Source organism: Mya arenaria, chromosome 13 (genome assembly GCF_026914265.1).
Source record: "Mya arenaria isolate MELC-2E11 chromosome 13, ASM2691426v1".
Lineage (NCBI taxonomy): Eukaryota > Metazoa > Mollusca > Bivalvia > Myida > Myidae > Mya > Mya arenaria.
Genome location: NC_069134.1, coordinates 35,864,120 through 35,891,176, shown reverse-complemented (window position 1 = coordinate 35,891,176; position 27,057 = coordinate 35,864,120). Strand labels below are relative to the sequence as shown.

Sequence of the window (27,057 nt, the reverse complement as noted above, 5' to 3'; positions counted from 1 at the left end):
TCGATCAAACGCCAGGGAAAGTCAAGAACTAAGCTATATAAAGGGAACAATACAAATGGATGTCGTGGGACTTCGTGTGACCAAAATATTCGGTGGTATATGAAATTAGTAATAATGTTTTTTACATGATTAGGTTGCATGGGGATCTAAGGAACATCGACACATTCTGATTATCAATGTCATTTTTACTACGTCAAGAACGATCTTGTTGTACTAATATATTGTTATAGAAAGAGCTGTTACATAATACTATGATGCAAAAGCTAAATCAAACTTGGCGCGAAATGGTTATTTTGTGAACATCAATATTGCTTGGAATGTATAATTGCGGATTTAATGGCGTTATGTATGGATTGCTTAAACCTCTAATGGAAGATGCAGTTTAGGGATTTTATAATTAGTTTTAAAAAGTCGTATTGGAAAGGGTTGCCTCACACAGCTCATTACTACATGACAAATTATCTCTTTAACCTGTCTAAAATGTCCTAGTTAGTTAACAAACTAAGCCCATGGGAATGGTTCTGGGTAACATAGAATCAGCTTTAAAAATTATATGGAAAAGAAGTAGACCAACACCTTCTCTAGCAGACAAAAAATAGATCAAATGAGTGTAATAACTGTTTCCAACTGACAACATTATAACGTGAAGTTAAAACTGAACCATATTTGACAACTGATTATTACATAACGCTGTAAAAGATTGATAATTTTAATACAAGAAATTAATGAGTATAAATCATTTTCATAAAGTGGTGCGATGCATTGTGGTACTTGCTAAGCATGCGCATTTTAAACGAAGGCAGACAAGAAAGTGTCAACTCAATTCAAGGGCGTTAATTCATCTAGCAACCATAGAATGGGCAGAACAGAGGTCGGATTCCGTGGAAACGGTAGTACGTAGAAACGAAATTTACGTTTGGTTATTAACCTGGGACTTATTGAACCATGAGTAAGTAGTAGTAGAAACATGGGATAAAATTAAGAAATAGAAATTACGGTTCAGTTTTCCTTTAAATATGCATTACCAGAATAGGGATATTGTTCTAATTATACTGAAAGAAAAGAGCGTTGATGCAAGCATCAAAAAGGCTGTAGTCCAGCACACTATAATAAATTATATAACTATATTGTATAGTAAGAAAATGAAATTAAAGCAACGATTTATTTGTAGCGAAATATGTTTCGATAATTAGTAAGAGCTGAATGTCACAAATGTCTTATTTTCGTTTCCCTAATTTTTATAGGAAACAATATATAAACTTCCAAAATAAGTCGACCGTGTGACTTTGTTTTGCCAACTGAAATGTGAAAACGTTGAAAGTGGTTCCTACAATATTATTGTTAGGCTTGTGATTTTTAACGATTAAAAACAGTAAAATGTAGGTACTTCGTTTTGTTTTTGACTAATATACCGCATTCACCACGAGTAAACGTCCCGAGTTCAATCAAAACAATGATGCATTTAACGCCCGCTAGCATTATGTAAAAGTATGCACTGTATGTTTTACAAATGAGTGCATATTAGCATATTTGAAAAAAAATTAGTTATCACTTTGATACGAAACTAATGAAATCACAATCTTTATGCTACTGATAATATATTATCGTTCCTGTGTCATCACTGAAATATCTGAATAACCTTTATTATAAGCAATAAACATAAACAAGTCAAGAAATTAAAACCCTTATGTAGAAAATTTGTCCCTGTTAGCGGTTTGAACACGTACACACATTTTTCCTAGAACCTACTTGAAACTTTGAACTTCAACTTTGAAATTGTACTTGAGATTTTGATAAAAATATAACCCACGTGTCTTTTCTTAAAATATATTAACGACGCGTTTCTGACTCTTAAATATTAATATAGGTGCGGCTGCTTACAATACAAAGTATATTTAGTTTATAAATAAGAGTATTCACGTATAAATCCACCTTTCATAGATAAACAAAAGCTTCTTGAAAGTTATTTATCTAAATAATTGTATGTGTGTCATAAACTTTGTAATAAGAACATAATATACGATACAGTGCAAATTGTCATTTTTTTAATTATTCAGCGACTTTAGACCCAAACGGAAAATAAATGGTATTTTTTTTCAAAAAGTACTTATGAAGTAATGAATCAGGACATAAAATATTTATGTTTGTTGGAAGCCAGAAAAACATGAATAAATCATAACAACAATCCTGTGAAAACTTTTATAATAACCTCTCCTAACATTCTAAACCCAATATCACTTTTTATAAAAGGCGCTCCAGTTAGTGGGCGTGTCAATAAACCTGGTGGTTGTATTCCAGTGGTTTTGTTAGTTTTATGTCAAAGCTTTTTTTCCTACTTTTTGAATAAGTTCATCGAAACTTTTTTTATTAAAGATACGTTATTTTGGGGTTCGATTCGGAATTCGGAAAGAGCGCTCGAACATACACGCCATATTTACATTTTGGGGTTTGTACAAAATATTTAAAGAAATATTAAACTTTATTTGGTATTTTCCGATATGATGAAATGTTTTGATAGTGTTTATAAAAATGCATAAGGGCTGAAATTGTATAAAAGCCATTTTCAAGGGATTTATTTAACTATAAGAGATAAACTAAAACGTTAGGTTTTGAGTAAAACAGCTTTTCGCGTATTTACTTCTTCAATGCTTTTAGTCTATTTTAAGGAGAAGCCTTTGTAGATTATTATTTTCAATCTTCGGTGAAGATTAAGAGGTATCACTATTAAAATGAACTAGACTCTAACTTAGCAATTGATTGCATTGCTCTTATATTGTAAGGTTTAGCTGACGAAATTGCCTTTGCAGGAAAGATAATTCGTTATTATCTGGATTCACTTTCAGAAATTTGTAATACTTAATATTATGGTATTTCGTAAATTTAGAGGGCTATTTTGACTACGGACCATGATATTGTCCAACCTATTGATGTGTTGCGTTTCTTTTATTTTATACTTGCAACACAGCAATTAACCAAGAACATAAAGTGTTTAATTGGCTCAATGTGCTATTATGTAAATGTGGGGATTTCCCTATGAATTATAATTAATTTTGTCAGCTTTATTGGTGCTTCTGTAGCTACTTGTATGGGCTACGCTCTTTAAATTTGGGTTACTACCGAATAGATTCGTTTTATGTAAAATGAATAAGTTGGGTGGGAATGGTTTTATTATTATTTCCCCATTATTCGGAATAGTAAAAAACAATCTGTATATTATGAATATGTAATATTCAGTATAAATATTTAAGAAATTATCCTTCATTATTGTTGTTGCAATGCTTGATGCTAAAAAAAACTATTCTATAGAACAAAAATGGTTACTTATTTAATATTATTTCAATTTAAACAGTCACATGCGTTTTTTATTCTAGAACAGTTTACATGACAAGGCTTAAGGCCATGGTATTTTGTCAGATATAATTTCAAAACGGTTTTATTTTAATTCGATTCAGCCATTAATAATGCTATTATATAAAACATATCTCTTAAACTGACAAACTTAGCTATATGAATATCTTTTGTCAAATAAAACATTTTTGAGTTTTGTAAAGTCATTTAACAGTAACAAAATATCTCAATCGTCACAAACAATGTCAAAGATTGATATAAGAACATGTAATGACACTTATTAACGAATTAACTTATATCCTTTCTGTAATTATATGTTACAGAACATATTATTATATGATCTCGAATTCATTTGGGCCTGTAGCGTTGCACTATCAAAACAAAAACCCGGAGCATACTGCCTAAGCGGTTCCTACACTCTTAACAGAATCCAAGAATTTAAAGCAGACCATTGACCAGTACTTACTGGTCATCTTCATTAGTTTCATTAAACTTTGTTTTTATCTCAAAGCTGCGACCGAAAACGATCAACAAATGGCATGACACAATCACATTTAGGGACAAATCAAACAGTTTAAATAAAGATAACATAAAGAACTACACGTGCTTACATAATATTTTAGTTTGGATACACCTTCATAACGTGACCTTGAATGTACATGTATTGGTTTTTGCTGATTGACGGAAAACAGACCATGCGAAGAGCACGTACAATTTGCTTACCGGCCTGCAAGCAGCTACTATGACCAATGCCTCACAAGCGTTTCTCGTTCCCATTAGCTGAACCAAAAACATAATAAACATCATACATGCAAAGAAAGAGGACATAGAAGTTGCATTTTTCACAATCGAAGTGGCACTTCGAGCCCGTAATAACATATTAACTTTTCGTTGATGTACCTAATTTAAAATTTCATTCAAAAGTCAAATTAATAAAGGTTCATAAACCCTATTCGCAAATGATAGGCATCTTCACTCAACTAGAAATACATAACTGAATAAAAGTAGTTAAATTTAGAAAACCATATTCTACCAATAAAACAGATATCGGAACAGAACACCATAATTAGGAATATGATAAGAATGAAGGAAAATGTTATATATGCAAAAACATAGGCTTTATTTTAAATGTAAGATATTTAACAATGATCAAAAGGAGTATATTTAACAATTATTTGAACAGAAATCGAAATATCTATACAGTAGAGAAACTGTGTAATACGAGAAATACAATATATTTGAACGAGCCTGTTTTTAAATTTTATTATCAAACATAATCGCAGATTTATCTTTCTTTTAATACATTTTATACATCAGGTATATTTCTATAATTAGTATTTGTACATTATCTATACACTATTTAGTAAATGCATTAAATTTATTTTCACTAATGCATGTATAGTGTTGCTCGGATTGTACTTCACTTAAACATTCACTCCCATTCTATTCAAATATTCTTAAGATGATGTAACAATGTGTTATATCACTTGTACAGGTTATATGTTCAGTAGTAATGCTGTACATATACTAGAGAGAAAAAAACGTGTCAACCTCCACGAGTTGACCAGACTGGAATGAAACTCTAGGCTGATGAGCTTTCGACCCGGACACAATTACTACAGAAATGTTTTTTGGCTTCCTGGCTGAAAATGCTTACTTATCTTTCTCCTATAGTTTCAAACGAAATCAGATTTGGAAAAATATCTTTTTAAAATCCTGGCATAACTCTTTAACCCTTTTATTGATTTTCAACTAATCTTACATATACGTCCTAGGACCAAGCTCAAGGTCTTAATTAAAAGTCAAATGTCAAAAACTTGAAATAATCCCATTTTCTAGGTCATTCACACAAATTCTAATAACATGTCCATTTTCATAATTGTATTAGAATTATATACGCATCTTGTCCCTTGCTTCAAAGTCAAAGTCACACTTAAAGTTTAAATGTGATGAATAGAAGCAATCTCAACAATATCCATATAATAATTCATAAAATGGATTTATGAAATTATACAATAGTTATTGTACATTTGATATTAAAACACACAAGCCATATATGCCAAAATGTTTAGATCAAATGTAAAGGTTATACATTAAAAGTGAGGGTAAAAAATGCAACACCTGTAAAGGTTATGTACACAATAAAATAAGTGTTGTAAATGATATTGAATATGAGTCGATTTATCGTTCTCCAAATGATAGTACAGCAGTTTTATTAGGTACAAATTATGACTCCATATAGGTCTCTAAGTAGATACATGTATAACATATTTGATCGTTATTGGTGATCTTATTCTCGATTGTTTCGTGCCATTCAAAATACACGATTGATAATATCTTAACACAATACGGTTTGTCACAACTGATTGAAGTTTCCACTCTCTTCACATAACTTTCTCAATCACTTATTGATGTATTTTTGGTATCATCTCCTAACTTAATTTCCTTCTCTGGAGTGGGCAAACCTTTCATAGATCAATTGTGTCGCTTCCATTTTCCCATTTATTGCTTCCTTAATACGAAAAGATTACCAATAAAAGGTCAATTTTGGAAAAACCTAGAAGGTTATTATTAACGCCTGCGTGCTCGTATTGCAGATTTTTACTGGTAGTCATGTATTTATCCTAATACAGGTGTGTACACGTCAATTTTTACAAACCAGCTTATTTTGTCTTTCCGCGAATGTAACCTAAGAAAACTATAACCGTTCGAATCACCGATCCTCCTTGGTTTCCCTATGAATTTCGTAAATCGATTTGCAGAAGGTAAAAGCTTACAAACTAGCAAAACATACAGACATTCCTGTAGACATGTCCACAAACAAACGCCTACCAAACCAAACAAACAAATGTATACGATTAGCAAAAACAAGATCACTTTTACATACTTGCAGAGGCGTCTTGTAATCCATCAAACGACTTCTGGAAACTTATGAAAAAAATCACCGCTACAAAGCACGCAAAATCCGTTACTCAGACATAACAATCGGCTATATGAAGTGACCTTCTTAGTTCTTTTTTCCAAAGCAGTCTCAATAGCACACGTCAACACGTGCATTCCTACAAAGTAAACCCCAACTCACCTTCCCTATCTTTTTTGAAGTGACACCACTTGAAGTTGAAGACTGCCTTCTTATTTTTAAAAGAGGTAAAGCTTCTGGTCCGGACTTAATTAATGGTTTTGTCTTAAACTCAGTCTCAAACGAACTTTCGACCCCGCTTGAAAATCTATTGAAATATTCGATGCGTACTCGGAAGGTTCCTCGTCAATGGAAACTCGCTTACATCCGTGCAATTCTTTAAAAGAAAAACCTTCAGCACGTCAGCAACCACAGACCTCATGAACGTTCTTTGCAAGATCATTGAACGCATTATTCATGAACATGTGTTTCACTAATTTACTCAATACAATGTTATAACTACTCTCCAAACTGATTTCTCTTTCAACCGACTTGTGTCTGTGTACCATTCTATCTGTTAAGTCATCGATGGAAAGGAAGGAAAAGAAATCTGGGCAATTTTCTGTGAAATATCCAAAGCTTTTGATAGAGTGTCTTTCCTCATGGTTTGAGAGCTATTTATTCATAAAATTTAAAACATGTTTTCTTTTTGTGAACATTTTCAGATACAGTTTCAATCTCGGCGGGAGTTCCCCAATGTTCAATTTTAGGACCTTTATAATTCCTTATAAATGTAAACTTTAACATCGACGAAATACAATCAAAGATAATACTTTTTGAAACTATACATTGTAGTTGACAATCCTATTGAGGCTGATAATACAAATTCTGATCTTGAATAAATAAATTATGGGCCAGTGCTTTTACCCTTCAAAGACAGAATCTCTTCTCATCTCACGTAAACATAACAGACCAAATCATCCACAAATTTATATGAATATCGCAATCATACAAGAAGTGGAAAACCACAAACAATAAGGTGTTTACCATCGTCTGGTACTTGGCACGAACACATTGCCATCATAAAAGAGAAGGCATGGAAACGCATGAACGCAAAACGGACATTTAAATTCATTTTAACCGACATTCCCCTGAAGTTATGAACAAAACCTTTATTTTAACCTTTATAATTATTTTTCTGTCTGGCATAGCAGATCAAGATGACATGGAACGTATTCATTTAGAAGCAGCTCGTATTATAACTGAAGCGACTCGGCTCGCATCATTTATTTGCTGACTCATGCCATGAGCAACTCAAATTGAGACGTAAAATATAAACTATGTATTTAACAAATTGCATAATTGTGTGACTCCATCCTATCTTTTTTAAATAAATGCCTTTGTCAGTTTCAGAAGCAACGTTATAAGCAGTTAGCAAAAGTTTATGCTTACTTCTCAATTCTGTAAATGTGTACTTTAATTGCTAGTAGAACTAATTCTTGATATCTTATACTAACACTTATTGACTTTTATGATTGCTTTGTGATTATCTGCTTACATGATTTTATGTGTGTTTGAACTTATCGTATTATCAAATTAATAGAGGTTAAACCAATGATAATGAATAGTTTCAAATATGAATTAACTATCCGTTTTCCAACATTGTTAAAATTTGGATTTATGATATCGCATCCAAAAACTATTTTTTTCATTGGTAATTGTAATGTTGGTATAATTTGAACGAATAATTCTAACTTTTGATCAAATATAAATTGAAGAAAGGGAAAAAACCAAGAAAAAACACACACAATAAAACATTACAGATAATAAACAAATTCAGTTTGTATTCAGATTCAATTTTAACTGAAATTTGATGTAAAATTGACCTTACTTGCAATTAATCAAAGTCACCAGGCATGTAAATACCTATACAGTCACAGTCAGTTCTCAGTAGACGATACGTTTTCACATTGCATACTTTGATCGTAGTAATCAAAAACGCGCAAGTATTCGATCTATACGTCTTCTGATGAGAAATATTGTATGCGTTAATATACTTAAGTTCATATATTGCTTAACGATTATTAAATGCTTTATGACAAAAAAATTCTTATCAACCTGGTTTGTGCTAGGCCCTGTGAGCCTGTATTTCTGAGAAACGCCCTTCAAAAACTCATGACTTCACATTTATCATACGCGAGTAACTTAAAACAGTAAAGGCGGAATTTGGGCGATCGGGACGGTCTGTCAATCATTTTGTTCGTATTTCATATTCTAAAGCGAAGTTAAGCAGGGATTGAAATTCCAAACGACTTAAAACGCTTACAAAATAAATTTATGAAATAAATGGACAGTATGACGAGCGGATTTGAGCCCGTTCGAAGCTTTTCATGTTTTGTAATCGTCCGGAACACGCCACAAACGAGTGTTCGTTGTCTGTAACTAGGTGTTAAACATTCATTTACAAACGATTTGCTGACTAGTTGTTTGTCTTATTTGTCCTTTGTTATCCATGTTATTTTGGTTCAATAGTGCGTTGACCTGTTGTTGTTTGTGTCATTAAAATCATAGTAATTGTGGCTACTGGTATAAGCGGGATTATGAGTTAGAGGTAAGATTTCCATATATTATTGTAAACTTCCAGTGTTTCTATTTCTTGACCGATTCAAGACAAGTCCATGACACCAACATTCATTCATACAACAATGGTATGGCCTGTTTTGTTTTTTTGCAAAGTTGCGTCTCTCGTACAGTGTTTGTCAGCACAAGCTCTGTGTCTTAAAACAGGGTTGATTATTTAACTGCTTGGCTTGTCAATGTAGTTTAAAGGTATACATATATAAAAAATACTTATCTATTTGATACAAATTTACAAGAACCCAATGTCGAATAAAAAGAAGAAAAATACATCGGAAAACAGGCTTTCGAAGCACAGAAACATTCGAGTGAAATAAATACCTAGCAGTATCGGTTTTATCAAACTGTTCAGTGAAAAAAGAACGGAAAATGCAACCTCGTCAAGTTCTCCTAGCACCTGCTTTATGTAGTAGTTCATTTGTTACGCAACAATAAATAACAATTGCTGATCCTTATAAAAATTGCAGTAGTTGGAGAAAAAAGATTAAATGCTTTCTGTGGGTTAAAAAAGATTAATCATTGAAATAGAAATGATATTTAACTGTTAAGAACATTGATATTATCAATTTGATATTGTTCACTGTTTTGAAATTTTAACCCGGTATCGGTTCTAAACCAAAGTTCAGTGCGCACACGGCTGGGACACAATGTCAACGAAACCATTTCCAAAATGGCGCTGCGTGTTTTTCTAAAACATATTATAACTTACTTTATATTCAAATTTTAGGCATATATAAGAAAAAATATTGTTTTTGGTTTCAGTGTTATTCTATTTCACCTCTAGAACACCAAAAGTGAATATTTTCCTGATGGCTACGCCACTCCTGAAATATACATTTTTGTGCTCACTTGGTGAAATAGGATATGATCTTGCACTGAAACAAACAAATATCCTCTGTTTACTAGAAATAATCAATATTTCGGGTCTTGAGAGGTAGTTAAATAATGACTTTGAAGTTGTTGTTATTCAACAGTATTAGCAATGTGATTGAAAAAAACTAGACTAACATCAATATCTCAGTACTACCAATACTATAAAATACTCCGTTACAGGGCTAAAGATGCTCACGCTTAATTTAAACAGGTTTTCGGCCAAGTGCTGATGAGTTTGATGTCATATTTGTGAATATAACTGACATCAACAATTTTCGGAAAGAAAACAATTGAAACTATTTTTTATATTTGTTCATCTGCCAGTGATTAGATTGGATGCACAGCCAGTGTATTTGTTTACATTTAAAAATTAACTTCAATTACTCTTTAATAAAAACTGTTACGATGTTTCATATAATCTTCGGTAAGTCTATCATGAAGCAAAAATAAGAACCCGACTGAAATCACAGAGAATCGCTTTCGAACCCATCAGCAAACAAGTTCTTATTTTCGGATATTATTTTTAAATAAAAACCTGTCAATTTAATGTTGACAACCCCAGTCCGTTTTAACCTACGTTCTGTTTCATAAAGTATTTTGCAAGTCTAACATGTAACAGTGGGAAAATGCCCGCCTGCAATCACGGAGCACCCGGGCTCAAACTATTTTGCAAGAAGATTCTTATTTTCTAATTTTCCTTTTTGTTATAATATAGAATGATGTAAAAATAGTTTAGTTTATATTCTACTAATTCAAATGAGGTTGATTGTGATACATCTATACCATTGGAATTTCGCTCAAATAAAATCACCTTTATAAAATCAATTCCATGTCTCCAGTAATTCATAATATTGTTTTCAATGTTTAGAAACGGTTTATATTTATAATATAATAATAATAATCTAATGGGCCTTCATATATATCTTACTTTTAATTATGTTTTTTCCAGCAACAACGGATATCGAAAGTTTGATGAAACTCATCCATTCAGTTTATGACATACCACGGATATTTTGTTTGACGTTTCTGCCTAATCAGTAAGAAGCATATTAAGTAATATTGGAAACTGACACCATAAGCACGGCATCTCATTAGAATATTGATTGTTTACGCCTAATCGCTCGCTCGTCTTGCAACAAAGTAAGATATTGATGTTTGTGCTTTTTTAGTGTTTGGTGTTTGTTTCTTTTAAGGTATTATATAGAAACTCGATCTGATTACATTTAAAAAATGAAATCTTTAGATATTCCCTATTTAACAAATTTAGAAGAGATGAATATGCATTGTACGATACTATATATTCCGTGATTCACCATTTATCGTATGTCTGTACATAATTCCTCTTTACTCTGTATGTAAAAATGACTCGTTGGTTGAAGTGGTATTTTAAAAGCCTTTCGGTTCCTGCTCCAAAATGATAAAAGAACATAGCAAATACATCACAATTGAATTATTATGCAATGTGAGCATAAGATGGTAATTGGTTTCAATTAACGGTCGAATACATTTATTTAAAATCAGTTGTTATTTTTTTACTAATGAGATGAAGAATTATATTCAAGATAAATCAGAAAACTTAATATACATACTTTACAACACAGTAGGATAAAAATGCTTATTTTATTTACTTTAATTGGTATCCCAGGAAATTTGTATACTTATATGCCCGTTCTCTTAAGCACCAAAGTCATCCAAAACAAAGTGAGGTTGAGCAACTGTTATTGTACGTGTGCTTATAAGGGTAGATACCATCAGCAGCCAGAACGCAGTCGCTTGCGAATCTCTCTGCCAAATGATGTACATATGATGTCTTGGCAACACGAAACTGGAAATGTACACAGCATATAAGTACTAAGTCAATATGTCTAATCAACGCGCATGGCTTCTATTTCACCAAAGATGAATATTCTAAGAATCAGACGTGTCTTAAAAAGTTAAAACCCATATTGTACAAAATGAATACCTCATATACATTGAGATATGGATATACATGTTTTGTTGGAAAAATATAAATCATTGTTAGTAATTAATTAATTTATTTCATGCCTATTGGTGAAAGAATGAAAAATATTAGTGCATGAAAAGGTACATGTATGTAACAAGTAGAGTTCATGCTTGTTGTTGTCTGTAGTGCAGTAATAGACACATTGGCCAAATCGTATAGAATTGTCAATATCAAATTATGCAATAGTTTTAATAAAATAAACGTTTTTTTGCGATTGATGATAACTATTAAAATATGGAAGGGAATATCCGCCAGGACATTCATACTGCTAAATGACATTGTGATGTTATTAACTTGCTTATGCGTTCTGCAACATGACAACTGCATTTTAGTTTCTTACATTTGATGTACAAGCAATTCATCTTTCTTGCTTCTTATTGTTAAGGAAACAATCCTTTCATGAATATCATTCATTCTTGCATGTTATTGTCAAGTGAGTTCTACCTTTTTGTTTGCTTACTGCAATATTTACATGTTTATTTATACTATTCATAACTGCATTCTATGTTTTTCTTCGCGCCTACTGAATGTTACGGGCAATTAACTTCCTTGTGGATCTTTCGTATTTCTTAACTTGATTGTTACTGCCTTTTGGAATTTACATTATTCATGTTTGCAGCCATTTGGTTCTTTTTTCTAGAACAGTTTCCCTGAAAAAAAAAATAAACCAACACACACGGCAGTAATAAATATGTAAATTTGCAGTACAACGAAAATTTTATTCTGGTAAGTGCATTATAACATTACAGGGAACCAATAAAAATGTCAAATTCTAGCGCAAATTACTATATACGGGAGACCACTCTCGACAGCAAATTCAAGTGTTCGGCAGTTTCCGTGGGTTAAACGGTGAGAGAGTCCAAACTTACCCGTCTACTTCCGTACTTGTGTTGTTTTCGTTGGAAATGATGATGCGGGAAGTTTTGTCTTCAAATGAGTTATTATCAACAAACGAATAGATCGTTCGATTGAAGTTACAGAACATACACTACTACTGACTGACAGGGATATATCCTGTCGGCAAAGGTAATTTTACAAGCTTTAAAAGCCTTTTCGATGCCTATTTCTTATTGACATTTTCTGTTTGCATACGGAACACATTATAGAAAATAAAAAAAAATGATAGAAATCAATGTGTGACGTTTTATGAGTAGTACTACTCTTACCTTAGACTTAGTCAGTTCGTACCCTAGTCATCTCATATGCTGTTTGGTCAACTGGTTCTTGAAAGTTGGATATGTGTGTTGATTAAGCACCAGTCAATTGTAACCACGCCCCCCACCCCCATGGTCCAGGGAATAGCAGGGACTTTGACTTTCGGTCCAGCCAAGCTCGGGCAAAGTCCTCACCCTGCAGGGACAAACTGCTCGTGAAACCCCCGCCAAATGCCCCCGCACCCAAGGGACCCTAGGAAAGGCCCATTACCCACTATATTTGGCGGGAAGACAAAACCACCACAGTCACCCGGCACTGCGGTGCCACCTGGAAGGTAAAAACACGGCCCATTTCCCCGGCTATCCCCGGTATACCCACGGGCCTGGGGGCCCGTGGTTACAATTGACTGGTGCATTATTATGTAGTGTTAAATTATTTACCCATGTACATGTTAAATAAACAATGCATCTCATACTATTAATTTTAATTAAATTTGCTATTAGGAGCTGGTCATGGACCTTTTCCATCCTTTATCCAGAGCCTTCCACAGCGATGGCAGATATATCGCTGCTTGGATCAACACTTGACCACGCCGTTGAGTCCAGGATCTCAGTGGCAGCCATGACAACATCAACAGAATGGCATCTGCATACATTTTGCACCTCTTCCTTGTGTAAGAATAAACTTTCCAAGACCTCAGCATCAACATTTCTGTATTTAAAATTAAAAATAATAACCTGTTTAAAACATATAAGTTTATAAATAATTATATACAGACAAAGTAAATTATATCATTTGTTTCATAAATGTGTTTTATTTTAAATGCTGTAAATGCCATAGCTTCATACCTGTAAAATTACTGTTTAATGATAGTCTGTTTAATCATTTAATTGTATATGGGCAACATTTGATGTAACATCACTTTTACAAAAAGTCATTGTGAATATGAACAGTTTTCAAATGAGTACATTTAAATTGCAGACTGTCAGATTGAAACATCTCTACTCTGACAGAAGGAAGTGAATGAATCCCCAGGATTGTTCCTCAGGAAAATCTCTTCAACCGGCTATTTACAGTTTGCATGCTCTTTGGATGGAATTACCTTAGCTTGGCTTGCAGAGAATCTGTTATTTAAAAAAACTGGGCTGCTTTGTGTTATTGATTTATTGACCTTAAATGTATTTTATATGTATTTTGCCACTATTGTAAAAAACAATGGGCATATGTACTAGCATATGTTTGCAAACAGACACATTTTATTTTTGTAAATATCTTGAAAATACATTTTGTAGGTTGACCTCAGACAATGAAAGATTAATAGTAGGTTATCTTTGACCAGAACATGACCAGTATTGTTTTTGAAGTTTGTTGGTCAAAGGTGAAGGTCATGGCAAACAGTGGTTATTCTGCACAATGACTCTTAAATTATTTGACCTTATACCATTGATATTTTGTGATTGATATATCAGTCCAACACATATGTAACAGGGTCCTGCTGAAATTCAGCAAGAGCTTATTAGCATTGCAAATCATTATTTGTGCATGTAACTGTAAATACTATTACGCTTTGTGTCAGAAACTTGACCATCACAAATTAGGGTCATTGTTGATCTTATCTTGTTTCATTATTTTGCATGTTTTGTCACAAAAGCATCCTTCATTTAAGATTAAACAATAGAACAGATCTCAATTGTGTGAAAAACTGCTGAAAATTTTAATTTTCTTAAAGCGTCTATAAGTAACTTTTGTAGCCATAAAACATCAATTATCAATTCAAGGGGGTGAAAGCAAAAAGGTTCTATCTGCTTCTTTATTTAATGTCACTTGGAACCTTTTTGCATTCGCCCATGTTATTGGAAATTTAAGAAAAAACTATCTGATCTTTTGACAGCAGTCATATATATCACTATTTTCTAGACATCTAGCAAAAAATACCTCATTCCAAGACAATAAATATGTCAAATCAGTTGATCCGGCTGTGAGAGAGCAGCTTAAAACAAAGACTATATGATATGTTATGTTTCAGAGCCAATGTTTTTGTATAATTATATAAAAAGTTTTGCATTTACATGTTATTAAATCTGTGTAATTTATTCAACTTGCTTATTATGTCAATATTGTAAAAAGGTTATAAAATAGGCTAAATATGCACCATGCTCATGAATTGTTTAAAATCACCCTGAGCCTCACTGCAAACATTTAAAACTGTATAATTTTCATCTCTGAGGGAGAGGCATGTGTCAAAAGGTTGCGCCCTTAATCATCCCCTCTTATATCAATTCCTGCTTGTATTTAATACCAGGAAATCACTGGTATAAATTAATAGTAAAACATTCTTTATGGTCAAAAGTCAATATTACAGTCTTTGTTTTTTAACCAAATTATTTTAATAAATTTATGTAAGATCTTTGCACATACTGGGTGCGTATTATTAACGATCGTACGAAAAATCGTATCGTAAGTGTTTACGACAGGTTTACGATTTTAGCTACGAGCGTCTTATCAAGCCTGTCGCAATTATATCAGTATTTCGTAACCTTACGATAATCGTACGCATGCGCAGTTAAAGCGAGCTCTTCAAACGAAGGTATTTTATCTGATGTTTGGTGTCTGCTGTCAGTTTTCACTTGGACGTAAACAATTTGTAAAAGTTCTGTTAGAGGATGTCTTTAAGCGGAAAAGAAAAGAAGCGAGGGCCAAACTGGACGATAGAAGAAAGAAATACGCTTATAGAGCTATGCCGGGCCAGTACAAACACACTCAAAATGAACTGGGGAGAAGTGGCTGACAGGTTTTTCCTTTTGTTTATTTGTTAACTTTCTTGTATCAGTAGTTGTGAATCTGTTTATCGACACCTGTACATATATTAAAATGTATATGGATATGTTAATGCTAGTATCTGTTCTGACTAGTCATAAACAAGTTTTATTTTCCTTAGTGGATTTGTATTAAATAAATTACTAAATTAAAATTGGGTTTTTTTTTTTTTTTTAACTGAAGATTAAAAGTCGATACTGTATATGTTGATTGAATTGCTGTTTTTGTTGTTGAGAATGGGAGATATACCCTAGGCATAATTATCTAATATATTAGCACATTTATTTCATACTCACAAAATGTTCATGATTGATATATACATATTCAATTCATTAAATTTGTTTTGCAGGGTGAACAGTATTGGGGGAAACTCCAGAGTCGCCCCTGAGGTTAAAAAGAAGTGGACTGATATGAAGGTACTAGATAAAGTAATATAACAGGTGATATGCTAAAGAAAATTATGTTTTCAATATAATTCATCATGTGCAGCAGACAGCTTGTTACAACTCAGATGAAAAACATGAGGGTATTTTGGTTTCATTAGACTTGCAGTGTGTCTTATTTACTGGATATTGGACTGAAATTAAGCAATATCCTAAAACTATAAGAATGGGTATTTTATCAACAACAAAACATTCTCTAAAAGTAACAATGAAGTAAAAGGAAACCATATATTAAAGCTGCACTCTCACAGAGTGAACGTTTCGACAACTTTTTTAATTTTTGTCTTGGAATGGGCTGATTTTGCAAAAATGCATGGAAACCAGTTATATAAGACTGCTGCTAAAATAATTGATCGCAGTTTTTTGTGAGATTGAAAATTGATGTTTTATGCATTTTTCTTTACGCGTTAGTAATAGTTTAAGACATAAATAAACCAGTCAATTGTAACAACGGACCCCCACCCCCCCAGGCCAGGGGGATAGCGGGGACTTTTTTGGTCCAGCCAACCCGAGGTGAAATCCCCGCTGGAGACAAACTGCTGGTAAAATCACCGTCAAATGTCACCGCATCCCTGACTTAAGACAGGCCCATCCCCTGTTAATTTTGGCGCAAAGACAAAACTACTCAGGGCCACTTGGAATGTAAAATCACGGCCAATTTCCACGCATATCCCTGGTATACCCGTGGATCTGGGGGTACAATTGACTGGTGCATAACATTAAACATATATAGATCTGTGAGTGCAGCTTTAACAAGTCAACTAGTATAATATTGTATAGATGCTTTCCTTATATCTATATCATATCTAAGTTTCTTTTGCTTTATTTACTTGATTTAAATATTCTATCAAATTATTTGTTTGTTCTGCATAATATTTCCAGGTGTTATTTCATACTAATTTGATATGATGTTAAGTGTTTTGTTTACTTTGCCATAATATACACTATCATATATGTTATTGTTTGTTAAATTACAGAGCAATGTAAAGAGGAAGGCGCAGCAAGAACGGACAGAAAGCAGGCAGACAGGAAATGGGTTGAAGACTATAAATCTAGATTCTTGGGAGGAAATGGTAATTATAATAGTCACCCACAATAAACAAAACGTTATCTGTTAACATATGAATCAATCCTATGCAAAAGTGCTTGCTATTAAACTGAAGATCCATTTTAAATTTATTGGAAGTGTATTGCTATACTGAAATGAAGCTTATCCTATGTATTTTCAGCTCACCAGAGCACGAAGTGCTCAATGTGAGCTATTGTGATCGGTTTTTGTCCGGCATCAGTCTGTCAGTCAGTCCGTCCGTCAACAATTGCTTAAAAAACTTATCCTCTGAAACTACCTACCCAAATTCAATGAAACTTCACATGTTTGATCAGTTTGTTTTTCAATATTCTTTGAACAAATATCAAGCTATATTGATTAAGCCAATTGTGTGATATTGTTTTGCTGAATTAGAATATATAAAATATATTATATTTGAAACAGTTCTTTTCTTTTTAACAATTTGCTTTACAATGCAATTAAAAGTTTGTTGTTTGAATATAAGTGCATATGTTTCATAAAGATAATTGTTATTTTTTTGTAGTGGTATTTCTTACATTTAAAAACCTTTCAGGTATTGACAACCATTCCAAAGGTGTCAGTTGATGGCATTCCTGGAGGCGTGCAGTGCGGGGTTTCTTCAAACCAGGAATCGAATAAAGGTAGTGCCGTATATTTAAACCAAATTTAATGAAGGGACCCTAGTTAACATTCTGCGTTTAATGTCATTGCATTATATCAAATATATGTGTCGTATAACTACCACAAAATTATAAAACATGCCACAAGTTTGCTTCCAAAGTTTTCCATTTCTTCATACTTGTTTTAAAAAATGGCAAGTCATGTTATATCATACAAATTCAATTATACTATACATTTAAATTACCATTTGTTATTTCTATTTAAAGAAGAAGAAGAAGAAGAAGAAGAAGAAGAAAAAGACATGATCCAGGGAGCAGCAGCTAATGTGAAAGACCGCTCATCATCAGTAAAGTTTTGTGAGTTTTTTTCATGATATTCCATTAAGGTTTATAGACATATAATATATTTGATGGAAATCTGTTTTTATCATTCTAATAAAATGATTTGAGCATTATAAATAAACAGATTGATCTTTACACAAGGTGATTTCCCCAGAATTAAATCAATGAAAATTTAAGAAAGTAACTATGTCAAATCAGTCTCCAGAATGAAACTATAACCTGCTTTTGTTGTCATTCTCTATGTTTAAAACTAATACAAAGATAATTTTGTAAATTGTGTCATAAATAAAATTTCTTAAAGCTGAGTGAGCACCGATGTTGTTAAAGTATTTAACTTCTTCTTGATTCTTTTAATGTCTTACCCATTTAATTAGACCATCTTTATTTAATGTTTTTTTTTCTAATTTCAGCTTCTTGTAATGCAACAGGGGGTTCCACATCAAATCTTCAACTGCGAATGGTGATGGCCCAGGAGCAACAAAACAGTATTCTGTCATCAATAGATTCTACATTGAAGAAAATGTTAGAATACCAAAAAGAAAAATCCGTTGACCTTCTACATTTTGAATATTAATTTAAGAAAACATTCATATAAAATTATGTATCGGTTTCTTAGACTCATTGAAAACGTGTTAAGTTATATTATTCAACTGGCCACAATTTCTCAACACTTTTTCAATCAATGAGGTTACATAACTCCATATTATCCTAAATACAAGTTATGGCCCCTGATTGACTTAGGTTAAAGTTTTAGGGCAGGTTAAATTTTAGGGCAAGTTGGGATTTTCACTTAAAACTCCAATACCATTCATTCAATTGACTTAATGCTTCGCACAGATGTTCAGAGCCATCACATAATGAGGTTAGATAACTCCATATTATCCTTTATACAAATTATGGCCTCTGATTGACTATGGAACTTAGTTTAAAGTTTTAGGGCAGGTTGGGATATTGTTTAATAACTTCTATACCCTTCATTCAATTGACTTAATACTTCACACAATTGTTCAGGACCATCAGCCAATGAGGTTACATAACTCCATATCCTTAATACAAGTTATGGCCCCTGATTGACTTGGGTTAAAGTTTTGGGCAAAATTATTTACGACCATATTACAACAAGAACTCATTTTTAAGCCTAAATACAAATTATGGCCCTTGAATTTAAAAAAAAAAATTTAACTTCCTTTTAAAGACATATTTGTATATTCTTAACCACATTTTCATAATGGGAAATCAAGTTATTTGAATGACTTGCGTCATTGTTTTGGCGGGCTGGTGGAAGGGCAGCATTGTATTCTAAGTCAAAGCGACGTAGACGAGCGCGCTGTCTTACGACGGCTTTAAGAGACTTTAGACTTTGAATGGGAATTATGTTTATGGTTATCACAATTAACTCTTTCATTTATCAAAGTTCAGTTACAGTATGTATTTTGGCCTATAAAAATAAGCTTTGTACACCTGTTATGCTTCATAAGATGTTTTGAGATATTGGGGCCAGCTGTTTAAGAGTAAACTTTATGATATGTGAATTGCACTGTGATGTGATAGTGTTTGTGTAGCTTACTGCCTTTCATCTAAGATTTGAACTTAGGTCCCTGAAGAGAAATTTGCCATGTATATAAAAGATTATTAATTTGTTCATTTTAGTTTAACATTGTAATAAATTCCACCAAGTGGGCACTAAAAACTATATTTTATGTTTTCATGAGGTTAAATATATTGCCATCTTACACTAAAACAAGCATTTTTTCGTAAATGACGTCAATGAAATATTTATATAACCATTGGAAGTGATGTTCTGAAACATCAAATGTACAGTTGATTACAAGAAGAGGCATTTAAAGTTACTTTAGTTTTGTCTGTATGTACTCTTAATTCTTTGTATGTGTTGTATGATAAAAAGCCTGAACCTACACTCTTTTGTACAAAGTTTAGGCTTAGTGCCAAATTCGGATGTAATTGAAACTGAATGGGTGTTTCCTCAAAAGTGTAGAATTTAACTTATTCCTCGAAGTGAAAGTCAGTTTTTGGGCCCAGATGCATTTACTTGTTTATGTTTTGGTGCAATATTATATTTGCCTATGATGTTCTTAGGAAAGGTATTGCTATAAAACTAAAACTGTTATGAACTCCCTGTATAAAATGGGTGTATTATTCTGACATAACTGTTATATTGAATTGCAGTTGTAAAATAAATTATTCTGACTGAACGTTTTGCAATCAAATATAAACAAGAAAAACACTTTTTTTGGCAAGTTAGGCATTATTAAATGAAGGATATGTACAAAGCAGAAATGATATTGAACGGCATTGTATTGTATCAATAGAAATGTATTGATGAAAGAATAATTAGTTGAGCTTTTAAGGTTATTTAGTTGAGCTTTTAAGGTTAATTAGTTGAGCTTTTAAGGTTTTTGATTTGTGTAAGTTATTGAATGTTATTCATTGAGACATCAGGAAATGCACATTGTTGCAGTGTGCCATTCTGTTGCCATAATTATGTTGTATGATGTTCTGTGTGTAATGTTGTGCATAATTGATTTGTTATTATGGTTAAAATGACATGGGTGATATCATAAATATCTTAATGTCTTTTAGTTCTTATCCCATTTACATGTTACAATTTTACAATGTACTGCACTTTTGCATAATGCTACTGTGATAGTCTAAGTTGTTGACATAATTGTATATTTGTTGTGTTAAAGAGGTTTTTTTAGGGTTACCCCAGTAAAACATATAAAATTGGGGGGGGGGGGGGGGGGGCAATTATTTAAAAAGTGTATGGGTGCGTGTTTGTTTTGCTAATTTGAATCCCAAATTTGCTTCTGTAGGAGGGTGGTGTATTTAATAAGAGTGCCCCCATCCATGGGGTATATACTGTCAATAAATAGCCCTTAAATTGCTCGTAAAAAATATGTGATATTTATATGTTGTTATGTTTATGTCATAATTTTAAGCCAAATTTTTCCTGCACCTGATTAGAATAGGAACTTGGGTAAAAAAACTAGGTATTTATGTAAAACCTCAAAGCTGCACTCTCACAGATTGAATCATTTGACAATTAATTTTATTTTCTGTTTTGGAACAAGCAAATTTATGCGAAAATGCAAGGAAACCAATGCTATAAGACGGCTGATAAAGAAATCAGATCGCAGATTTTTGTAATTAAGTTTAAAAAAATATGTTACAATTAATGCATTCTCCTTTAACTGTAAGTAACGCTTTTAGCCATAAAACAGGATTTATGAAACCAAGCTGATTGTTTGTCATCATTGTTACATTACTGGAATACAGATATAAGCAAACAAATTGTTAATTTAAATACCAAAACAAAAATAAAGAAGTTATCAAAACGGTAAATCTGTGAGAGTGCAGCTTTAAGAAAATGAAGAAATATTCTCCCAATTTCATACATTTAAACGCTTTAAGGTTATTTGAATGAACACATCTCTTATAAGTATGAAAATTGATCCTATTTGTTAAATAATAAGCAAATTAGCTCAAATCTTAGGTTTGCAAAATTGCATGGTGGAATAAAAAATATGGCTTTAATACGTTGTTTTAAAACGCCGTCTTGTTGAATGTTTACAAATGTGTTAACATTGCGGATATGCCAGCATTAAAAAGGGACTTTGGAAAACGAATGATTTGTTTTGGCATTTCTTTGTTATTTGTTCCATTTTGACAATTCATATCAATTGCATAAATTACATATATGACTTGAATAACAGTTAATTGTAATACTTGTACAAAATGATCACTCTGTTAATCAGGGCAACATGTTCAGTCCATTTGCAACCAATAACTTCCATGTAAAGGTCACAATACTGTATATTTGTTGTTTACTTTTACATCACTAAGTAAGTGCACACATTCATTTGTATTATACTTTGCATCATGTATTAACACAAAGCGATCACAAACTATTTAAATTAAAGGAAATGGAACAAACAAACTACGTTCAATTTCACACAAAAGTGTTCACAACTCGTCGTCGCAGTTCTTGCACCTGCAAGCCTGGTTGTCCCATCCAGGCCTCCATAGCATCTTGGCCTGGGTCCACTACTTGGGCATCGTCCAGTGTCAGACCCCAATCCAAACACATATTGTGCAACCTGGCACATGCCATAAAAATTGCACACGACTTTTCGGGACTGTAACTCAACACACCGCCGGTTTTGTGGAGACATCTGTAAATTGTAAACATAATGGTGATGTTACGGATCGTAACAAGAAACAGTGTCGTATAAAATGCATTAGTAGATGGGCGAGTAAACATAAAGAGTGTTCAATTATAAAATAAGGTTCAACTATAAAGTCTGTGTTCGATGAGGTGTATGGTGGAAGGATTGAGATAACCCACCGAAACCTTCCTTTCAGGATTCCAAAACTCTGCTCGATAACCATCCTTCCCTTGCTCTGCGCGTTGTTATATCTTGCTTCAGCAGGCGTTACGGGATTAGCAAGCGGAGTTAGCAGGCTGGTAGTGAGTGGATAACCGCTATCAGCCAGCAGCATCCCTGGCCTCTCACTCTCCATGTGTTCCTGTGTTAGATAATGGACAAGAAGTGGTTTTAAAAATCAGTATGTTTTGCATTTCTAAGCAGAAAATAACGTGTGTCACGTAAACTGTCAAAATATGTGCACCTAAAAGTTTGAGGTTGGTTAATATTTAAAGGATAAACAAGTACAGTAGTCGAAAGAAAAGTTCTTAGGTTTGATACATGGACCTATCATGATTCTAATTGTTTTTCCAAGGGTTTCCAAATAGATAAACAAATGCCAGCAGAACTCTTGTATATAATACATGGCTTACTTATTCAGTCATATAGCCATTACCTTCAACGACGAGGTGTTCATGACAGAAGAATCATGCTGCGACCCTGGCCACTTGGCGACAATGTCGATGAACCTAATATATAATAGGAAAAGGGCTAAAACGATCTCAAAATGCAATGATTAAATATTAAGGTCGACAATTACAGAATGCCGATAGATGATCTCAATACCTAGATATATAGGTAATAATCAAATAAAACGATTTACCTTCTGTCGTGGCTACATGTAGCCATCACATTTATAGCATGGAATCCTTTCCGGCATATGTAGGCTTCGCCACTGTCTTTCGGGGCAATGATAGGGACGAGTGTTCCGTCGACTGCACCTATATTAAAATACATCAAGTAAGTAACAGATTGGTGTGCACCTTTCATCAGAGAATTACCTTTTCCCGTCGGACCATTTTTCAATTTCAATTCAAATTATTGAAATAAGTTCCTGTATCATTTAAATATAAATGAGTACGAAATACTACTATTAAAAAATACGAACTTTCAACCCATCAGTTAGTATGCATGAAGTCATATAGTCATTACTTATACGTATTGCCTACCTACGATATTGGCAATTTTGCATCTTTTGTAGAAGCCAAGTTTTGCTTCTGCCAATTCTTGCTGTGTTCTTGGAAATCTGGCAAAAGAAAGTGTTTCATTACTAATGCGTTAAACTCAAAAATATGTTAATCTATACTGTGATTACAGAATAAAGAACTCTGTTAAATAACCTGTGATGTTTAAGGTCCATCCACACTGCATTGTGCATTTTACTAGTATGATGGCATATATATATATATATATATATATATATATATATATATATATATATATATATATATATTTATATATATAACGCGCTTCGTAATTTAAGGTATACGACAAGGGGCAAAAACAAAAATAGACGAAGAAAGGTGGGGGGGGGGGGGTATTGCACACAAATAACACAATGATTGAGTTATATCCTTTAAGTAACTTACCTTATATTGTCAATATTTCGATTTACAGCGTCTACAAACTCATGCAACACCCTTGACGCTGTTTGCTTCGATATGCCGTGCAGGTCGGCTACCTCTGATAAGAAATTTCCTTTAGACAGAACTCTAAGCCCAACCAGCACCTGTTACACAAATTAAGTAGTTTGTATTTTTACAGAAATATTAAATTTTAAAAAGAGCTTTTCGTAGCAATACATATTTACGTTCAACCCCTTTTTTCACTAACTTGTTTAGTACGTCTGCTTTTATATATGAAATGTATTTTTCCAATACCTTATTGAAAAAGACTATAGTGTATGATTACTGAAATAGGCTATCGATGATTCTCAATACATGACGTCATTGTTATTGACCTCATTTTATCTGGAAATTTATGGCTGTAAATATTTACATGTTTGAAGGATTTACGGTGCATTTCATTTCTTGTGGCGAGCCCTGCTGATGTTTGCTGGACTCGCCTTCTTACTATTACTATATTTCACAATTATCTGATAACATGGACAATGAAGGTATGTGTTTTTTGCAAAGGTTTATTTAAAATGCTGTGTCATTCTCATTTCGTTTTGAGGTCTTTATTGCTCATATACATACAGTACAGTACATGCCACCTGGTGTATCTTTATATTGCTCTACTTTGATACATCATTTATAAAACTTATATAAAAGCATCGAGTTAATTCAAGCACTCAATGAAATTTTGAATAAGTTATATAGATATAACTGACGGTCTTTTTTTTAAGAGTACCAGTACAGTTTTACCTTCGTCATAGACGATACCGATTGTGACCTGTTTGTAGGAGGTGAAAGGTCATTTCTTAGGTTATCTTCCAAATAAATAATGGCGATTCGTGAGAGTCTATATCGGTCCACAACCTCCATATCTGACAGATGATCTAAGGATGAAATGCGATCCTTAAAGGTGCGTTGTTTTCTTCTTCTTTGGCCGAAAACAAACAACGCCGCCATATTTACGAAATTTACGAGAGCGTTTCACCTGTCGTAACTTTAACGCACCAGTTAAGATAATCGTAAGTTTACGAATCTTAGTAAGACGCGGTTACGATCGTAAATTTGACGTACGACAAACTTACGATAATATTTGCGCGTACGATCGTTGATAATACGCCCCCACTGACAGATAATTGTCTTAATTATTTAAATGAACAATAAAAGGTTAAAATGCAGTCATATTTGACTGACTTTTAAAAAAGCCCAGTGTACAGCTAAGGCGAAATGTTTTTTTGTTTGTTTCCACAAACCTGACTGATCACTATTTTTTTCTGCTGGACCTACACTTTTTTGCTGTAGTGTGTATTTGTTTTCTTAATTTCCCCAAAAAATGTGTTTTTTAGTGAACATGTAAAATTTAAACCATGTTGACAAGCTTGACCATTTGAAGAATAAGGAGGCTGTTGGTGTCCAGTTCAAGGTTTGGGGCAAGTTGGCATTTTCACTTAAAACTCCAATACCTGTTACACAGTTGTTCAGGACCATCACACTACATGTACACCCTTTAATCTTCAAAGATATCCCAGGTAGTCATGATCAACTCCTCAAAGATACCTCAGGTAGTCACGATCATCTCTTTATAGATACCCCAGGTAGTCATGATCAACTCGTAATAGATACCCCAGGTAGTCATGATCAACTCTTCATAGATATCCCAGGTAGTCATGATCAACTCTTTATAGATACCCCAGGTAGTCATTATCACCTCTTCATAGATATCCCAGGTAGTCATGATCACCTCTTCAAAGATACCCCAGGTAGTCATGGTCACCTCTCAAAGATATCCCAAGTAGTCATGATCACCTCTCAAAAATACCCCAGGTAGTCACGATCATCTCTTTATAGATACCCCAGGTAGTAATGATTACATTTTCATAGAAACCCCAGATAGTCATGATCAACTCTTCATAGATACCCCAGGTAGTCATGATCAACTCTTAATAGATACCCCAGGTAGTCATGATCAACTCTATAGATACCCCAGGTAGTCATTATCACCTCTCCATAGATATCCCAGGTAGTCATGATCACCTCTTCAAAGATACCCCAGGTAGTCATGGTCACCTCTCAAAGATATCCCAGGTAGTCATGATCACCTCTCAAAGATATCCCAGGTAGTCACGATCACCTCTCAAAGATACCCCAGGTAGTCATGGTCACCTCTTCATAGATACCCCAGGTAGTCATGGTCACCTCTTCATAGATACCCCAGGTAATCATGGTCACCTCTTCATAGATACCCCAGGTAGTCATGTTCACCTTTCAAAGATACCTCAGGTAGTCATGATCACCTCTTCATAGATACCCCAGGTAGTCATGGTCACCTCTTCATAGATACCCCAGGTAGTCATGATCACCTTTCAAAGATACCCCAGGTAGTCATGGTCACCTCTCAAAGATACCCCAGGTAGTCATTATCACCTCTTCAAAGATATCCTTTTGTAACGATGCAGTTGTGCAAGCATACTTTAAGACTACGATCCAATAGGCTGGTCGAGGGGAGATCAATGCAAACTGTACATGGATGGTTTGTGTGGTAAGGAGCCCGCTTTTTCAAGGGAAAGTTCTGTGATTAGTTAAACAACAGGTCAAATTGCTGATGGTGTTAGCAAAAGTTAGTGTTTTTTCGATGTATGAAGTTGAATGATAAGCCATAGCTGTTAGACTTTAAAGGAAATTCACTTGGTGGTTTAAGCCTGAACAAACGCCAAGATCAATCAATGCTTCAGATCCTTGATCTAACGTGATTTGCAAACAGAAGTGTATAATAGTTACTGTGTACTTTCAGAAGAATTAATTTGTGACACAATTCACATTAGTTCCACTTTATGTTGATGTTTCCATGCAGATAAGTAACCATACTTGTATGAAAAACTATTTCTTAATTTCACCAAGCATGGAAAACTACCTACAATGGAAGTGTTTTTTGTCACAGACTCGATCATGTCATCAAAAATCCACACAATTCTTTCATATTATTTCAATCTTCTCTTCAACTTTGGCCCAT

At 33.4% G+C, this 27,057-nt stretch overlaps 2 protein-coding genes and 1 long non-coding RNA gene across 3 annotated transcripts; 2 read left to right on the top strand and 1 right to left on the bottom strand.

Annotated features, from left to right (window-relative positions):
- Nucleotides 1-12,594: 12,594 nt before the first annotated feature.
- On the top strand, nucleotides 12,595-15,010 carry LOC128214707 (uncharacterized). Its single transcript, XR_008257964.1, has 3 exons — nucleotides 12,595-12,788; nucleotides 13,421-13,590; nucleotides 13,899-15,010. It is a non-coding gene; the product is annotated as an uncharacterized LOC128214707 (long non-coding RNA).
- Nucleotides 15,011-15,567: 557 nt separating this feature from the next.
- On the top strand, nucleotides 15,568-20,834 carry LOC128213331 (nuclear apoptosis-inducing factor 1-like). The gene is made up of 6 exons (XM_052918942.1): nucleotides 15,568-15,708; nucleotides 16,084-16,150; nucleotides 17,155-17,250; nucleotides 17,800-17,887; nucleotides 18,134-18,223; nucleotides 18,619-20,834. Exons 1-6 carry the CDS (start codon nucleotides 15,581-15,583, stop codon nucleotides 18,780-18,782), a joined length of 633 nt encoding a protein of 210 aa, XP_052774902.1. The 5' UTR covers nucleotides 15,568-15,580; the 3' UTR covers nucleotides 18,783-20,834.
- Nucleotides 20,835-20,980: 146 nt separating this feature from the next.
- Nucleotides 20,981-24,902, bottom strand: LOC128213330 (putative nuclease HARBI1). The gene is made up of 7 exons (XM_052918941.1): nucleotides 24,801-24,902; nucleotides 24,024-24,163; nucleotides 23,604-23,680; nucleotides 23,258-23,375; nucleotides 23,051-23,123; nucleotides 22,575-22,756; nucleotides 20,981-22,401 (listed from the first exon to the last, which is right to left on the bottom strand). The coding sequence occupies exons 1-7, from the start codon at nucleotides 24,807-24,809 to the stop codon at nucleotides 22,179-22,181; spliced, it is 822 nt and encodes a 273-aa protein (XP_052774901.1). The 5' UTR covers nucleotides 24,810-24,902; the 3' UTR covers nucleotides 20,981-22,178.
- Between the last annotated feature and the right edge of the window lie 2,155 nt (nucleotides 24,903-27,057).

What these genes read in the sequence shown, in the direction of transcription:
- LOC128213331 (XM_052918942.1), top strand. Translation starts at nt 15,581, where the DNA reads ATGTCTTTAAGCGGAAAAGAAAAGAAGCGAGGGCCAAACTGGACGATA. An exon ending in TGGGGAGAAGTGGCTGACAG is followed by an intron (nt 15,709 to 16,083) that starts GTTTTTCCTTTT and finishes TTTGTTTTGCAG; the next exon opens with GGTGAACAGTATTGGGGGAA. An exon ending in CTCATCATCAGTAAAGTTTT is followed by an intron (nt 18,224 to 18,618) that starts GTGAGTTTTTTT and finishes TTCTAATTTCAG; the next exon opens with CTTCTTGTAATGCAACAGGG.
- LOC128213330 (XM_052918941.1), bottom strand. An exon ending in TGAACACCTCGTCGTTGAAG is followed by an intron (nt 22,757 to 23,050) that starts GTAATGGCTATA and finishes TATCTAACACAG; the next exon opens with GAACACATGGAGAGTGAGAG. An exon ending in ATCCTGAAAGGAAGGTTTCG is followed by an intron (nt 22,402 to 22,574) that starts GTGGGTTATCTC and finishes TACAATTTACAG; the next exon opens with ATGTCTCCACAAAACCGGCG.